General features: G+C 41.3%; 2 protein-coding genes across 3 annotated transcripts; one reads left to right on the top strand and one right to left on the bottom strand.

Moving 5' to 3' along the window:
* Positions 1-63: 63 nt before the first annotated feature.
* Positions 64-3,769, bottom strand: mrps11 (mitochondrial ribosomal protein S11). Its single transcript, XM_051379028.1, has 6 exons — positions 3,584-3,769; positions 3,048-3,107; positions 2,813-2,911; positions 2,032-2,161; positions 911-976; positions 64-249 (listed from the first exon to the last, which is right to left on the bottom strand). The coding sequence occupies exons 1-6, from the start codon at positions 3,670-3,672 to the stop codon at positions 142-144; spliced, it is 552 nt and encodes a 183-aa protein (XP_051234988.1). The 5' UTR covers positions 3,673-3,769; the 3' UTR covers positions 64-141.
* Positions 3,770-4,078: 309 nt separating this feature from the next.
* Positions 4,079-9,194, top strand: mrpl46 (mitochondrial ribosomal protein L46). Of its 2 annotated transcripts, none has more exons than XM_051379027.1 (4): positions 4,079-4,538; positions 5,481-5,682; positions 6,104-6,274; positions 8,808-9,194. In XM_051379027.1, exons 1-4 carry the CDS (start codon positions 4,263-4,265, stop codon positions 9,050-9,052), a joined length of 894 nt encoding a protein of 297 aa, XP_051234987.1. In that variant the 5' UTR covers positions 4,079-4,262; the 3' UTR covers positions 9,053-9,194. The 2 variants fall into 2 exon arrangements, with proteins under 2 accessions (XP_051234987.1, XP_051234986.1); XM_051379026.1 differs by having other exon boundaries at positions 4,084-4,538; positions 8,805-9,194.
* The last annotated feature ends 8,751 nt before the right edge of the window (positions 9,195-17,945 follow it).

Below are 17,945 nucleotides of genomic sequence, written 5' to 3'. Positions count from 1 at the left end.
ATAACACCATCTGCAATTATTTCCATAAATGAATAATGAAAGGTCAGCTCAGAGCCAGGAAAGTTACGCAACAAAACACTTTATTAGCATACAACAACACAACAGCTTCCTCCTGTTGCAGTGGATTCTGGTTCGCGGAGGTCACATCCTTCTGGCCTTTCGTGGGCGGCATCCATTGTGTGGCACGGGGGTGTTGTCAGTGATCGATACCACATTCAGGCCTGCCATCGCCAAGCCTTTGATCGCTGGCTGCCCCGCGGAGAAAAATACATTAATTCATTAACAACGCTGCTGAGAACAGATCAACATGTCTGTGCCTCCTTAAACGGCCTTAAATGATCCTCATTATAAAAACACTGAAATGTATTAGGTTTCAGTTTACAGGTTTACGGGTTGCACTCCCACTGTTACACCGAGAAAGAACAGGGTCAGTAGTAGTTTCTTTTGATGCTATTGTGCCCCTCTGTACTTTCTAAACTTCCATATGCTAGCCTGTAACTTTGAAATATGAGGCCACTTTTGCTCATGAAAAGAGTGTGCTGGTTTTAGTTTTGACAACTGAATAATTGTTAGTCATTTGCTGGTCCCAGCTCAGATGTGATGATTTGCTGCTTTCTTCTGTTTTATATCAGTATTAATTGAGAATCTTTGTGTTTTGGACTGTTGATGGATAAAACAAGCTTTGTCACCTTGAGCCCTTTTTTTTTTTTTTACTATTTTCTGACAGAGAGTAAAACATTAAATACAAAGTTATGAACACAGTATAGCAACAAGCTGCGAGATTTGATTTATAATGTTTCAATAATAAGATTTACAATAATGTAAGACTTTTGGGATGCCTACAGATACACTGCGATGGAGTACCAGGGCAATAATGCACAACAGAAACACATTTTCTTCTTGTACTCACCAGACGTCCGGGACCAAGACCTTTGACTAAAACCCGGACAAATTCCACTCCTTTTGCCTTTGCTTTCTGTTTAGAGGAAGACACACACACACACACACACACACACAGTCTGAAGTGCAAGTTTCATTTGGTAGAATTAGGAGAACTGAATGATGCAAGGGGTAAAGGCCAATGAAACTTTGTTCCTGTAGCAAAAATGTGCAGAGATGTCAAATCATGGTCCTAAAACCATGGAGGTTAAAAGATTATATAGTGTTTTTTCCAACTTCACTACACTGTATGAACACTATTAAGACATAACGTTGGCAAGCAAATGGCAAATGGCAAGACATTCATGAAGATTTAATTAAATTTTGAGAACTCTTACACAGGACAGTTTAGAGTAGACTGGGAATACAGTGACAGGTTGATTGTGTTAAATCGTGACACAAAAATGACAAGTGGATGAGTGTCAAACACGCTTTGCTTGTGTGGATTTGCTTTGGACTCTCAGTCAGATTTGTGATTTTGTGTCAGAGACATTTTCTAGGCAAAGTGATTGATTGGTTAATTGAGAAAACAGATCAATAGATAATGAAAACTATTAATAATTGCAGCCATGCTTAATTGTCTGTAGAACAGAATAATTTGACAAAGTGGTTGACAAGCATGACATTTTTTGAGATTCCATCTGGCCGTTCAATCACGAACAAAACAAGAGATGAAGCTGCTATTTTCAGCTCTACAACAGCCGACCAGAGCTCAGAATAATGATAAAAGACTATAGTAGCACTATGATAAAAACACTTCATCTCTCCAGAGTGTTTACTGCAAATCAGTGTGACCTCAACCCTGTTAGCCAGCAGTCTTCATAAATCAGCCTAATATAAAGTCTAAATGAGCACTTAACAGCAACTGCTGCACTCTGTCACAGTCCTTAGAGAGGGCAGCTTATTTACAACAAACACTTAACATCCATATATTACACGTTGGTACACAGAGTGTAGAAGCAGGATTTGGCCTTTACTAATACTCATTTATTTTAAACAAATGCCCGTCCTGCTTAGGTAACAAGGTGGCCCAGCCGTTAGAGAGAACCTGATCTCTCACAGCAGGGGCCACAGTAACATGTGAGAACTTACCACAGCAGCGGCCATGCCTGTACTCTGAGCGGCGATGGGCGTTGACTTCTTGCAATTCTTGAAGCCTTCGGTCCCACAGGACGTCCTGACTATCGACTGTCCCTCACTGTCCGTCAGCTGGATGTGTGTGCTGGAACAGAACAGGACAGGACAGTTAGTGCGTCACCAGCTCACAACTGATGGGCGTTAGAAATATGTTTATCACACACTGTCAAGCTGATGACGAGTTATATATTCCCCCACAACTGGTTTGACTCACATCACAACACCTAATATGTCGCACAGCTGAAAAAATCCTGTCCACCAAATCACTTTGTACTAAACCCAACACCCAGAACAGTCCACAAGACATTTTTTTTTATGTTTCAATACGGTAAATTTAATTACTATTAATTACAAAAATTAAATGTAGAGATTTTACTGTGTATTTCATATTTGGTACCTTGTCATGTATTGTCTAGTTAGCGCTAAATACTTTTTCTGAGGTGTGAAAGTACAAAACTTATTTCTTTATTTATTCCGTCCACTAGGAAACACTTTGCAAAAATTTGACGGTGGTAAAATAAAATAAAAATAAAGTTTATATTTTGTGTTGACACCCACTGATCCCGTTTAGGATCCACTGAACTAACCTAAAACATTATCTATTAATGTAAATGTAACCCTCGTGGAAACAGGCGAGGTTTCAAGATAAGAATATTACCAATATTATCATAGAGTGAGGACAACAGATGAGTACTTATTATAACAATATGTAGCTTTAATGGCAGCTGCTCCTTACTTGTTGTATGTGGCTTTAACATGAATGATTGGTAACTCATCAAACGCCTTCCCGCCCCATCTCTGTGAAGTGTCTTCACCAGGCAGTGGAGGATAGACGCTGAGGGATTACAACCAGGGTTAATACTGCAGCGAGTTGTGCTTCTATTCAGTGAACAAACACACACACACAAGTTAAAGCGAAAATACTAGCAGTAATCCAGAAACCAGAGTCCAGGTGTGTGGAGCTGTCTGACCTGAAGAAGGGTTCCCCGGCGTCTGTGGTGGTACATAATGTTCGCTGCAACCCACTGCATCTATATACACACACACACACACACACAGACACACACACACACACACATACACACACACACACAGAAACACACACACACACACACACACACACACACAGACACACACACACACAGACACACAGACAGACACAGACACACACAGACACACACACACAGACACACACACACACACAGACAGACACACACACACAGACACACACACACACACAGACACACACACACACACACACACACAGACAGACAGACAGACACAGACACACACAGACAGACAGAGACACACACACACACACAGACAGACACACACACAGACAGACACACACACAGACAGACACACACACAGACACACAGTCAATAGGCCTCATATAGTAGCTATAAGACATATTCTGCTTTATATATTTATAAGACCGACTCCATCAGAACTAGCCGTTAGCTAACAAGGATGCTACCGTAGTAAACCATACCAATAACACACTTACAGAGAGCTCCCGTTTGGGTTTAGAGAGGTGGCAAGCTGTCGGCGTACGTTAGTCACAGAACTACCTAATAAACAATTTAATTTATACATGTTTGATATGTTTAAAAACAACCTCGATGTCAAACAGTTAGCAGTTTGACACACAACAAGCGTGACATTGAAAACCAGGACCACACCAACAGTATATAGTATATATTTTAGGGGTGGCTAGGTCACAACAACATTATATTAGAAATTACAAATGCAATCTTAACCTGTATAATTGAACGAATTGTATTGAGTGTTACTTAAATAAATACAGGAATATATTTATCTAGTACGCACAGTGATCTATATATTTTATATATAAGTACATTAATATCATCCTCCCCCATTTGTAGCTGAATAGACCGTTCGTTTTTCTGCACAGCATTGTGGGTAGACTTTGAAGAAACATGCTGCCTTCACGACTTCGTAAAACCTCGTAAATAAGAAATGATCCTGGTGAACACTCGCTGGAAGCCCTCGAGCAACAACAACTCCGCCATACTTTGAAAACTTCAACGCTTTACATAAGGCCACGAATAATGTTTTTTAACTGCACTCTGTTATCACCGAGGGATTAAGGGGTGAAAATCACAATTCCAGGCGGTTTTCACGACTAGTAGCCAGCGTCACGATTTTCTTTGCGCATACATTGAATGTCTCAGAAGAAGATGGCTGCGCCTTGTAGACGGATGGCGAGTCGGTCTCTCGTACAGTTTATCTCCTGTTTTAGCAGGACAGCGGTCGGGAACACGGGCTTCCGTCCGTTCTCCTGCTCTTCTGTTCGTCGGGCGACTTTGGAGACCAAAAGTGTGCCAGAAAGAGCGCGTTCTCCGTGGTCTTTAACGGCAGCGGTGTGTCTGCAGCGGCTGCCGGTCATCACAGCGGATTACACCCCGATGGAGCAGCTCTTCAGAGACATGATTCAGCAGGTGCGTTTATTCAGCATGAAACTGGTGGAAGCGAGGATGGAGAGAAAGGCGAAACAGGTTGGCTTTACGTCGTCCAATTTAAGGTAAACTAGCCCACATCCCCTGCCCCCTTATGGCCGGTGTTACCCCGAAAACAATCTGTGCCCCGTACCACGTGACTCTGAGGGTTGAGGGGTTGTCAGATGAAGTGCTCTACAGACAGACCTGTAACAGTGCAGGAACATGGGAAGCACCTGGTTTCTTATCGGCCTGTTGTCATGAAAATACAGTATGCGCCCATGACAGAAACATAGGCAGTGGGAAAATATAATCCGATTTGATGGCTCACAGGATTAAGTGTAACACCTGATTTCAGGAGTTCTTGGCATTGCGTGTTGTTTATTAGTCATAACTAGTCAAATTATGTAATTTAAAACTCTTCTAATTACTTGGAGAGGATCTTCAATTTAGTATATTGTGTTTAATCCACCTAAGATTACTAGATTAATAGAGTACATGTAGTTTGTTTGTTTGGTTAGGCAGTAATATTCGTTATTATTTGACATCATTTATCATTTTTATTAGAATCATATCCTGAAATAAAATATTGTAATAAATAAATCAGTAACAGTCTGTTCCAAATTGAGATCTAAAACAAATTACTTTTATTTGAAAACTTCATATTAGCATGCAGTTCATAGTTGTACTGTTGCACAAGTACCATGTATGTGTCATTTAGGATTGTCATTTTTGTCTTTGTGCACATCTTATGCAGCTGTAGCTGATATTTCTGGTGTTGTGACATCAGCTGTAGCATAATGTGAAGCTACAGAAGGATATGAAGTCACATTGTTCCATCACAATCATCAAATGTCACTAATGGCAATAATTTCAGTTCAATAAATGGCGGTCTGCAAAGAGTCCTGGAGTTTGAGACGAAAACCTGCTCTCACTTCATTTCAGGTGGAGCTGGAGAAAAGCTTGCTGTCAGAGCACGAGCTGCGTCTGCTGCAGGACGCTGAGAGACTGAGTCGCAAGCAGGCGGGCGACTATGACTCAGACGAAGAGGACAACCACAAGGACCAGGATATCTTGTTGGCTCAGGACCTGGAAGACATGTGGGAGCAGAAGCTGAAAGACTTCCAGCCAGCGCCGAGGGTCATAGGTCAGTATGGGAACTGGACAAAATGTTTGACCAGTGAGTGAACAAATAAATCAGCATATGGACTGCATGAAAATATACATAAATATTGTAAATGTGCCTAATGAAATACATTCTAGCATTCAGGCTTTTGTCTTGCTGCAATCTCTAGTCAAGTAAAACAGACTAGAAAAGAAAATGAGATCATCTGAAGGCGTCTTGTAGATGTTGGTTTAAAAGAAAATTATCAGTAAGCAAAGAGACTTAAATTACTTCCAGTGCGGGATTCTGATGTTTTTCTGACATTCAGAAAATCTGTTCGCTCCAGCACTCCCAATTTGATTTTATTCCCTGTGACATTTCTAAAGTTTATGTAGATTTTGCACGACAGTCACAGAGAGACGTAGCTGTTGTGGAGCGGCTGACGGTTCCGTCTCTTGTTTAGATGATGTAGATAAGGACCTGACCTCACTGGAGCGCTGCCTGGCCAACTCGCTGACTCTTCTGGCTGAGCAGCAGGTCGCCGGTGAGAAGCTGTGGCTGCTGCCTCAGGCTCAGTGGCAGGAGGGAGAGACGCTGCGGCAGACGGCCGAGAGAGCCCTCGCTTCCTTGCCAGGTAACATAAACATGAGTTTGGCTGATGCAAGTCATGTTTAAATGGAGCTGCTGATATTTTGTGCTGACATTCAATCTTTCACTGTTTTTATAGCCTCAAAATTAGAATTCAAGCTCCACTCAAACCATTTCTTCAGTTATTTTGGGTTATAATGTAGCTCCTAAATGCATGGAGGCCTACTGTTAAAGAACCAGTGTGTAGGATTTAGTGGCATCTAGTGGTAAAGTTGCAGATTGTAACCACCTCGCCTCACCATCCCGTTTTAAGCATGCAGGAGAAACTACTGACCCTATCTAGAGCCAGTGTTTGGTTTGTCCGTTCTTCAACATGGAGGACTCCAGGTGTGCGGTGGCGTCTGTAGATATAAATGACTCATTCTATGGTAACAAAAACACAACGATTCTTATTTTCAGGTGATTACACACTGATGAAAATGATTTCTACCAATAAAGCCTCGTAAATATTACACATTGGACCTTTAATTTGCCTGTGTTTTATTTATTTGCAGCATTTGATTTTAAAAGCTGATGTGTCAACACATTGCTAAAGATGTTTTCTTTCTTTACTTATTATATTATATAGTATATTCCACAGAGCCACCTAAATGTAACACACTGGACCTTTAAACTAACCATGAAAACTATTAATTTTGTCATTAAATTATATAAAATGTCAGACAAGTAGACAACACTGGCTGATATCAGAAATGCGTATGTGCAGATTGTTTACAGCATGTGATTACGATATCATATTTATAATCATTTTAATTCTGATGCTTCCTTTAGTCAACCATTAGGAGTCACTGAAGTAGAAGTTTTCAAATCCTACACAGGGGCTTTAATAAGAGCTCAATTTTGTGTGAATCTTTCAGCAAACTGACCATGCCTGTCATCATGAAAGACAGTAATCAATACTAATGACTTCGAGCTAATATGAAGTATGTTGTTTAATTATTGGCGAGGTCTTAATCAGAATCAGTTATATTGCCAAGTAGGTTTTCACATACAAGGAATTTGCCTGGGTATATTGGTGCATAACAATAAAGAAGAAGAAAAATATACATAAAGATGAAGTAGAGACAATATAAAGATAATATATATATATATATATATATATATAACAAGTCCCTCCAAAGTCTGGCCATGTCAACTGATAAATATTGCAAAATATGACATCTCTGGGTGTAGGGTTGGTTTCAGCAGTAGGGAGGACAAAACTGAAACTGTGAATGCATTTTCCTGTATTTAGATACATTTCTGTTTCATTATAATGAAATTGGTTATCATGCTGCAAGAAAAAAGCTACTTGTCTCCATTATCAATGCACTAATGTTACTTAAAGTCAGATTTAGTTGCACTGATAGAGATCTGATGTGTTATGATAGATAATGGTTCATTTTTATCTTTACTACAAAAGTTACTTGTGGTCTTTACTGCCTTATCTTATGTCATTTCTAGCATCTCTTTGGGAGAATATTAAGTGTAAGTAAACTGCAAGAGAAACAAACAGGATATTGAAGAGTGAGGAGAGCATGTGGAAATTGGTTATAATGTATTTCAATTAACCTGAAAACCATAGCTTAGGGCAGGATATAAGGTACTCTTATAGGTTGTGCTATTGTCAACACGCTCCATTTGCTGCTTTATTACTGGATCTACATCCTAATCTCCTTTGCTGCAATGACCCAGTTTTATCCTCAGGATCATTTAAGTTTAATGTGATCTTATCGAAAATAGCTGTGTGGTACTTTTCAGTACAATCCTCCATGCTAACTACAACAAGAGGGTCAAACCATCCTTAAACCTCCAAGCAAGGATTCATGTTTATATGCAGCTTTTTACCAAGCATGTTCCAGTAGCAGTTGTCATATCCACTTACACCTCCACAGATCAGTCAGCTGTAGATTGATTAAGCTTTCAGCTCATGGATCAGCAACAGTAAGCTAATGACAAGAAGGAAGTTTGAGGTCACAGCTGGCAAAACATGGAACAAATGTTCCAGTGACCCTGTAATGATCTCTCACACCCGATATTTAACATTGGCTGTAAAACTGTCTTTTTTTTCTCCTTCCTTTTTCTCTCCGCATCCGACGGAAATCAAGCCTTTAAGCTCTTTAAATAAAACGCCAGTGACTATGTTAAACTGTTTCACAACACTGCTCATGAACTATTAATGTACCAACTCCATCAATCACTCCCCATTAAGACTTTCCACTTGACATTAACGTGTGTCATTTGGTGGAGGGTTTTATTTAAAGAGTCTTGCAGTGGCACGAGGCGATCCATTTTTAATAAAGCTGGAGTCCGTGGGAATTGAATCTCTAACATAGCCATGTTGCTGCCTTACTCTGCATTACGAGCCAACTGGGAGCATGTGATTAAGATGACATGAGATTGGATGAGAAACAGAGCATTAGAGGGTAATACCACGCTTAATTATACAGTTGTACGACTGCATTAAATTTTAGGAACAGCCGCACTTTTGCTCACCTTTTGTCTCCATTAACTCACAACCTGTTCTCTTCCCACAGCAGCTGATTTCAAGGCGACTTTCCTCAGCAACGCCCCCTGCGGAGTCTACAAGTACAAACTGCCCAAAGCTGTTAGGACGGAGAGCTTGGTGGGAACAAAGGTGTTCTTCTTCAAAGCCATTCTGTCAGACAGAGCTCACCCTGCAGCTCCAAACGCTTCTTTTCTGTGGCTGAAGAAAAGCGAACTGCAGAGCTTCCTGAAACCAGCGTACATGATGAAGGTTGAGCGCATCGTCCTCCAACTGTGACACTTGAACACAGAACAGGGACACAGGCTTACAGAACAATATTTATGAGGCCCAGAAATGTATCTGTCGTCTTATATCATAAAATGTTCTTTCACTCAATTTATGTGTTTAATTGTATAAATAAATAGTTTTTCCACACAAACTGCATTGTGGGTGTTAAGTTAGCAGAAACCTCAGATTTGACCTGCGCCATCTCTGCCACCATCTACAAAACGTCCTGATCAGTGAGGTAAGGTGACGAGCTGAATCACAGCTTCATTAATACCATGTCATGCTCAAGTTCTTCATATTCTTATTTAATTGTTCCTTTTCCCATTTTCTTTACATGCTGATTCTAAGCAGGTTTTTAGTACATAGTGTGTTCCCACCCAGTGTTAACAGTAGAGCGTTTTCACAACAAAAAATTTGACTTGTCACAGCAGAAAAAAGCACAGGTGTAATTAATGAGATTAACAATGGCTTAGTTCCATTGTCTCAGTACTGAGAAAGTTGAGAAAAACAGTTTCCGAAAAAAGAGAAACAATTTGAAATGTCTGTGGTGAACAGTATAACATGATATAGGTGTTGTAGTAGGACATAGTTAATATCCTGTCCTAACATCTTTTAGATTCATATGAATAATTTCCACTGGAATGCCTCAATATATTGGAGTATTTTGGTATTGGATCCAATTCAATTCAGTTTTATTTGTATAGCGCCAATTCATGACAGAAGTTATCTCAGGACACTTTTCAAATAGAGCAGGTCTAGACCGAACTCCTTATAACATTATTTACAGAGACCCAACAGTACCACCATGAGCAAGCACTTGAGGGCAAGGGAAAACTGCCTTTTAAGAGGCAGAAACCTCGGACAGACCCTTTTTTTTTATTGGATACTATGCATGATGGCTTGTCCCAGTCAAGGTGTGTCTAAAGCTATTTTCAAAGAATTCTTAATACAAATTAAGAATTCTCTCAAACTCACGAGTCAAAGTTTAGAACCATTCTTAAAGGTTTTATACCTAATGGACCACAGCTACATAGTATCTGACCAGCCATCAGTCAGAAATTCAATATCCGGACGTTTTCCAGGAAAAATGATTATGAGCTTATCTGTCATATTAACTTAGAGTAGCAGGTGTAAGTGTTTTGGTTTTTTAGTGCTGCAGCAGTTAATGAGTACACACTGCTTGTAGAGCACTGAAAACTGAACACCAAATGTCGCTGCCATTAGTGGAGTGCACACTTAATGCTGAACTGTGTGGGCCTGCCAGAGGTGAGCGGTTGAGCTCCAGCAGCAGGCAGATTCTCATCGTCTAACAATAGATGGCAGTATTTGCACACCGGCCACAGAGGAGCGCCGTGAGAAGCTGTGTAATTACGCCTGTGTGGTGACCTCAGAGGGGGACTGCAGAGAGAGCTTTTCTGATCAACTTGGCTTCCTCTTACTCATGCTGAAAATATCCATCATAGCAGGCTAATGTTCCTGTGGAATAGCTACGATAATTTGTCTTAGGTAAGAGCATTCTGATGTTCCCGACCCATTCTCTGCGATCAGCCTGTTCTTTCTATTTGTGTCTGCTGGGACAAGGAGTTATTAATGTTGTAGACATTGGCATTAGATTTTTCCGTCTTTATTTTCAGGGTTCATAGCCCTACTCTGTCAGTTGAGATGTTAGATGTGAAGGTCGGATCAGGCTAATAAAGGCCATTTCTAACTGTTTTGTTTGCACGCAGAATCCACTTACTGTTGTGCCGGTTGACAATGGCCCCCTGCTGCCCTCCTGCTGTCCTCAGCACAGTTCTGGTACCTGACGTCAAAACAAGGTGTAATCAAAGGTACAAAATGAGCAACAGTCGCTGCTTTCATGTCCAAAGGGAGTCCCAGTTTGCTGTGAAAGGGCCTTAAGGGTTAGAGAAATTGGCTTGGCATCAGAAGGTGTCCAGTCTGAATCCTGAAACCATCAGGGTGGTGTATGTGGCCAAATGTTTCTCTACCCTCCATGGAAAACCAGTGCCAAGGTGCCCTTGAGCAAGACACTTAGCCCGCACTTGCTCCTGTTATTAAACTGCTCAGTGGAAAAAAAGAGAAGGCTGGGTTGTGCTCATGCTGTGAAATAAGTATAAACGCAGGATAGATGATTGTTAAAGGGGCACTCCACTAATTATACATGTCAAAGTGGATTTAATAGTCATGGGGGGAGTACTGCTTTGACTGTGAAAATGGTTATAAAATGTCTTCCATGTCTCTGGAGCAACTTTGTCAAGTCTCAGAAAATGGCCCTAATTAGGCCATCAGGGAGTACAACATGCCATTGAGTTGCATTATGGGAAGTGTAGTATTAAAATCTTCACCACTCTTTTTTAAAAACTGTCTCTTGTGAGTCCCCCCCCCAATTTTATAGACATTCCATACTAAACTCTTCTTTGTCCAAACCCTTTAATATGATCTGTCACTTGAAGTTAAAGGTGTAGTCCAAAAATATAATATTGGACTTTCATAAAGTTGGGGGGAAATGAGGATGATCAAAATCCAAACAGCAGAGAGAGAGACTTTTAGTCTCTACTGTGGGTCATGCTCCAAAAACACTGATCCTACATTTCCCATAATGCAACTCACTAGCATCTTGCATTTAGACTTCCCCTGTTTGGCAATGCCCACATCTTTTGAACTCAAATCTACTGTCATGTATCATACAAAGGCACAGACCTGCCGCTGCCAAAACACCTTAACAGGTAGAGACAAGCAGAGGCAGGAGATCACAGCTTCACTTCAGTAAAGTATCTCACCTCCTCTTCCTGCCAGAGGCTGCCCCACAGTCTACCTCTTCATCCAATTAGATAGCACATGATAGCACCAGGGATAACAAATGTCAACAGAAAGGTCTTGCAGTTTTTGCCACAGAAAAGGGTAAAAGGGAGACAGTAAATGCCGAGGATGAGGCCCACGGCTTGGAGGCGGCTGGTGGCCGCTATTCAAGCCAGGCTGCAGCTTTGGAAACAGTTGCACGTAGAGCCGAGGATGTTACTACCCCGCTACACTGTCACATTCACACTGGCCTCATTCTCAGTCGGGATTCCAAACTGATTTTAAAGCAGCCGCTGAATTTTTTAACCTTATTCTTGTGGTCTTTGAAGTTCACTGCACAGAGCAGGGCACAGGCAGGCTGAGGGGCTCAGCTCCATCAGGGTGACCTGCGCTAATAATAGTACTCTCACTTATTGCACTGTCGGGCATTATCAGGGGTAAAAACCACCACCAAATGGTAAACTGTGTCTCTTCTCCAGTGACGCCGTTGGTGAATGCAACATTATGTTCATACATTGCATAACAACTCTTCTATTAATATCTATTAAAATACACTGTGCAGATAAAATCTACACAGTTTGGCAAAGCAGTGAAAGTTGGCTCAGAACAGCAGAGCACACAGTCAAACTTCTGCTCTCTGACATGTCAGTGTCATCTGTTGTTATAAGCAAAGCCTGGCTCAGGAAGACAGCAATCATCTGTAGAAAACAGGGCTGCTGTGTTTGGAGTCAGCCCGACTTAGTAAGATTAAAGGACAGCTCCACATCTCTGCTCACATAAAAAATACAGCAGTGGGTTTACACATGGCAGCTTTTTTATTTTATGCAAATGGGATGGATGTAAGCAGGCCGGTCGTTCACAGCAGCTTACCAAAACATTTGATAAAGAAGCTTATTAAGACTCTTTATGTAACATACAATAAAGCACAGAAACACGCAGGTAAAGGAGTGCTGCTCCCAGGAAGGCTTCTGGATCCCGACTGAGCTGGACCATATTAAGCGCCTTAACCATCACCCTCCTAAGTTCCACTCTCCCACTATGCACTGGTACCAGCACTGCACTATATTTCTTACCCTTAATCATTCAGTGACAGTCAGCTAAGCACGCACACTTTCAGCCCCATCCTGCCTCGCCTTTATACAGCTGCACACACTGAAACAGAAATCTGCCAAGGGAATTTTGCCTTTTTGTTAACCACCAAAGTGCATTTACTCACCAGTGTTCCTAATACCTAAGCACCTAACAATAGATTAGATTAAACTATTGTCATTGCACACACTAAGTACCAGTACAACGAAATGCAATTTAACATCTTAGCAGATAGTTCAAGTAGTAATAGTGTTTATAAAGATATTTAAAGACAAACTAAGCTTACACTAGCAACCACTCTGCAACCCCTTTTTACAAACAAGCACAACATTCTGATATCTAAGTGTAGTATCATAAAAAATCAGGCATCTGTAAAAACAATATCATCAATAAAACTGAAAGTATGGGATATCTTTTTCAACCGAGCTCTCCCCACCTTAAACCAGTGAGAAAAGCACAGACAAAAACACAAATATATAGCCAAAACTGATCTAATTTTGGCAGAAATGTTGTGTTCATGTGGGATCCCATGGCACACAGTAAGGAGCTGATCGAAATGTTTTTCAAGGCTTTAATATATTAAACGGGGACTGAAGATAAGGCTCTGAAAACCTTGAAAGAAGACACAAATACTTTGATGATAAGGAGCTGCAGGGAGATATTCAAACTTTCTTGCACTAGTATCCCAGCACTGAAACCACCAGAACCCACTACTTGTTGCCCAGTAGCCAGTTTTTCAACCTCAGAACACAGTATTTGTACCACAGACTCTCTAACTGTGGCAGTGTTTACAGAAAATGCAACAAATGCAGTACCTGCTGCGTTGCTGAGGGCTTTCACAGCCAGGGTGGCAGACTGGCGGAGGAGGAGGTGGAGGAGGAGGAGCTGTATTTTGTCTCGACCCATTGCTCTTGAAGAGATGTGATTTCTGTCTCTCCACTGGCCGGATAAACATCTTCATCTCCAATCACAAGCAGATGGTCAAAGTAAAGTAAATCGTCCTGAATGTAAGAGATGTGGTGTCATTTTGGTGGGTATGGTGGAAATGGTTCAGAGGTGACTCACAGGTTTCATCCTCAAAACTGGCCTCTTCATATGATGTATATTTCAATGACATACTGAAGCCTTGCTTCATTGTAAACCAAATCCCTACATACACTTTAGAATAATCTTTGAGATGGTGTTAATATAAAAATGGTTTGAAATGTGTTTGTACAGGATGGATCGTTCACTTGACACTGGAAATCACATGCAAGATATTTTAGCATTTTCTTTTTTCATTTTCAGGAGTGGCATTAAAGAGAAGAATAAAACCATCAATCACCCATCATCACCCACTTTACAAAACTACATATTTTATGGCATCTAGCCAAGCAGAAAGCTTTGGTTTTGTTTTTTAAATGTGCACTTTCAGAAATAATCTCCCAGTCTGAATAATCCATAGACCTCACTGTGAACACCTTTGTTTAAAACTACATTCTACAGAAGGAGTAGTCCCTAAAACTGTTTACAGGGACGTCTGTGAATTATACAGCACATGCGGGACTTGGCTTTTGTAATGTGTTTTCACCAGTACAAGCAAAATTAAATTTACCTCCATTGTGTTAGGTTGGCTACAGTATCAGATGAGGATATCTCAAAACCAGCACATAACATTGCTAATGTTATGCAATTAAAGAAAAAAAATCTATTTGGTTGACACTTTAAAATGAGACCATTTATCCCTTGAAAGAAGACATAACACACTCTTTCTCTTACAAATGAATAAATCCAAATGAGCCCTTACTTGTGCCAATACACTGTAATGACTAATTTCAGCAAATTGTTGCCGACATTAATGAGCAAATTCACTGACTTTATGGGGCGGCAGTAGTCAGACCTGGGTTTAGTCCAGAGGGTGGCCAGTTCCAAACCGTGCTGGATCACGGTATGGAGTGGACTGGTAGCTGGAGAGGTGCCAGTTCATGTCCTAGACACTGCCGAAGTGCCTTTGCGCAATGCACCAAACCCCTAAATGTTCTCTGGGCACCACTACATGGCAGCTCATCACTCCACCATCTCTCCACATTTGCATGCCCTTGAGCCATGTTTGTGTATTATTGTTTTTCTGGCCTATGTGTGTAACAATTAGAGTGAAAAAAGAATTTACCCATTGGGGATTAATAAAGTAAATCTATATGTTGTGTCACAGATGTCACAGATAAATATAATGATGTCTTGCAAAATGCAATAACTGTTTTTCTGGACACAAAGTTGTGTTTGTGTCCACCTGGCCAATGTAAGTCCAATAATTATTCTCTTTTTATATCTGGTCTCCATCTAGTGCTGACAGAAACATTTGGCTCTTTAGCTGCTAAATGCTCCACTATGTTCACCTGCTAGCCGCTAACTTTGTCTGTGTGCCATTTGGTCCTGGGAATGTAGCATGCAGTCGTTTATTAGAGATTTTTTGCTGAAAACACAGCCTGCTGTAAATGATGCTGAAACACTACTTAGTGTTGTACCAGTGGGTTTGTCACATGCATCCATTGGATTAATTGCTAATATTGAAATATTGACTATGGGTGGAGGCTTTTCAAAAAATGAAAACAAGAAAATCTTGGGATTTAAGGCAATTCAATGTGCAGTGATGAATTACAACTCATGGCCACATTGGCTGCTGTTAGTTATACAAGTTATACAGTTGCGTGTAGAATTTAGTGGCAAAAAGTGTTGTAGTTGCAAATTGCAACTCCCTCGATTCACCCTCCCTTTCCAAGGGTGAAGCAGATATAACGGTGGCTGAAAGAATACGCAAAAAAAAGCGAATGGCCTTGGTGTTTGGTTTGCTACTGTAGAAACATGGCAGATCAACATGTTGGACAGACTCAATGGAAGCCGACCCACACGGCTTATTCTTAGGTAACAAAAACATACAATGATTCTTATTGTACATTATTATAATGAAAACATAGTTAAGCATATTCAATTATCCTCCTAAATATTAAACACTGGACCTTTAAAATCAAGCTATGTAAGGAAGTGAAGAGGCAGAGGTCACAGTGCTCCAATTAACTACACAGAAAACGTATACAGTCTTATATCAGTGATAAATGGGATTTCTTTCTGGACCATATTTCTTAAGTTATAAAATTCATATTTTTTCGAGTGGGTAAGCTTGGTGTTGAAAATGTAAATGTGTGAATTTATGCGTGAATGTGAATTTATGAGAGATGATTTATATGCGACAGAGTTAGTGTACTGTGATGCTGTATCTTTAGTAGAAGAAACCTATTAAATCATCAGATTAAATGTTTCATATTTCACTTTGGGCCGTTCCTGCTTTGTGTAAGTCTAGCTTGAGTGAATCTGCATGTATTAGGAAAGAGCGAGAGATTGTGTGCGATGTTGTTGGGATGGAACAGTTGGAGATGGCAGACGCTCCTCCTGCTTCCTCCTGTCCCAGTCTCCACTCTGCAGGAGGAAGCTTTAGTCCTCCACACCTCCATCTATCCTTCCTTCTCGCCTTCCTCCTTCCCATCCCTTCATCCAAAGCTGTGTCTCGCTCAGTCATTTTCATAACGAATATATCGTTTTTCTTCTACTGCAATTTTGCAATTTTGCAAACCTGCAAATGTGATGTCATCTATCTTTTTTATATATATTTTGTCAATTATACATTTGTGCAAGGAATGGGACAGTTTGTGCGTATATATCTTGTCTTTTTCTCTTTTTATTCACTTCCTGCTTCTCTTATTTTTCTCCCTTCTTTGCCATTTACCCATCCAAACCTTCTCTCCTTCATCTCTCTTTGCCTCACCCCCTCCAACACACACTGGCATTCGCACACACACACATGCAGATCCGTTCATACTGTGTCTGGCAGGCAGACCTCCGGCCTGCAGGGTGAGCCCTCCTCCCCTCCTCTGACTGTCTGTATCCGCCACCTCCTTCGTATCGCCGCAGATCCTTCCCCCTCTTCCCTGGGAGCTGTCAATCCAAAACAGACTGTTGTGTGTGTTGGGTGGGGGAGGTGGAGGATGGATGGATGACAAATGGGGTGTTGGGGTTGGAGGCAGGGTGAGGAAAACAGAGTGTGAATGGACAGTGGGGAGGTTAAGGTCATATCCTACTGTGCAATAAGATGGCATTGTGTCAGGACGGACGACCCCTTTACTGACCCCTGACTTCCTCCATCACCGTCACCCCCTCACACCACTCCCCGTCCTCTCCTTCCAGCCTACTGGCTGTTTGATTGGCTTCTGGGGTTAGAGGTTCACCACGAACCACCAGCTGGACTGGAGCATCATCACACCTCCAGGTCACTGGTAGCATATGGAAGGAAGGCTGGAACAAGTTTACTGGTTCAATACTGTATAATAATGTATAGAGGAAACAAACACTGTGATCAAAGAGCTACAAATGTAGAACAACCACAGACACAAAATCAGTGATGAATGGTGTTTAGATAGCATAAACAGAAAAAAGGAAACCTTCACACATGCACTCACACACAGTTTGGTCATTGATTGGTGTGGATAATTTGTTGGCACTGGCCTGTGAAGGGGCGAGTCCCCTTCCAAAGACCTTTCTGATGACGATCAATGGCCCCTGAGGGATTTCTGAATGGCTCTGCTTTGGCAGCAGCTCCAGTCTGGTCCCCTGGGATCGGTGGGACAACAGCTGCTGCAGCAGGACCAAACATCTGGCAGAAAGGTAGGAAAGTCAAAGTCTTGTCCGGAAGGTTGTTAGTAGAGACGGTGGCACTGAGGATCATGTAAGACGGCGCTGTCATCGTTAACAGAGACTGCAAACAGCACCGCACACTACTCCCCAGACGCAGGGTTCATCTGTATCTTTCCTTCAAAGTACTGCTGAACATTTCTGCAATGATAAAAGACACAGCGCTTTTGATAGGAAGGCCTCAGGGACTATGTTAGACTGTGTTGCATACTGCATGCATGGTGGCAGCCGGTGTAGAAGACCCATTTTAATACTAAGCCTGTTGAACTACTGCTGCACTCTAGCTTCTTTC

This window comes from Dicentrarchus labrax, unplaced genomic scaffold, assembly GCF_905237075.1.
Source record: "Dicentrarchus labrax unplaced genomic scaffold, dlabrax2021, whole genome shotgun sequence".
NCBI lineage: Eukaryota > Metazoa > Chordata > Actinopteri > Moronidae > Dicentrarchus > Dicentrarchus labrax.
The sequence above is the reverse complement of the archived record's forward strand: the minus strand, read 5'-3'. Positions and strand labels throughout refer to the sequence as shown.

What these genes read in the sequence shown, in the direction of transcription:
- mrps11 (XM_051379028.1), bottom strand. Translation starts at nt 3,672, where the DNA reads ATGTATAAATTAAATTGTTTATTAGGTAGTTCTGTGACTAACGTACGC. An exon ending in AACCCAAACGGGAGCTCTCT is followed by an intron (nt 3,108 to 3,583) that starts GTAAGTGTGTTA and finishes GTGTGTATATAG; the next exon opens with ATGCAGTGGGTTGCAGCGAA. An exon ending in CAGGCATGGCCGCTGCTGTG is followed by an intron (nt 977 to 2,031) that starts GTAAGTTCTCAC and finishes TCCTCTAAACAG; the next exon opens with AAAGCAAAGGCAAAAGGAGT.
- mrpl46 (XM_051379026.1), top strand. Translation starts at nt 4,263, where the DNA reads ATGTCTCAGAAGAAGATGGCTGCGCCTTGTAGACGGATGGCGAGTCGG. An exon ending in GCCAGCGCCGAGGGTCATAG is followed by an intron (nt 5,683 to 6,103) that starts GTCAGTATGGGA and finishes TCTCTTGTTTAG; the next exon opens with ATGATGTAGATAAGGACCTG. An exon ending in AGCCCTCGCTTCCTTGCCAG is followed by an intron (nt 6,275 to 8,804) that starts GTAACATAAACA and finishes CTCTTCCCACAG; the next exon opens with CAGCTGATTTCAAGGCGACT.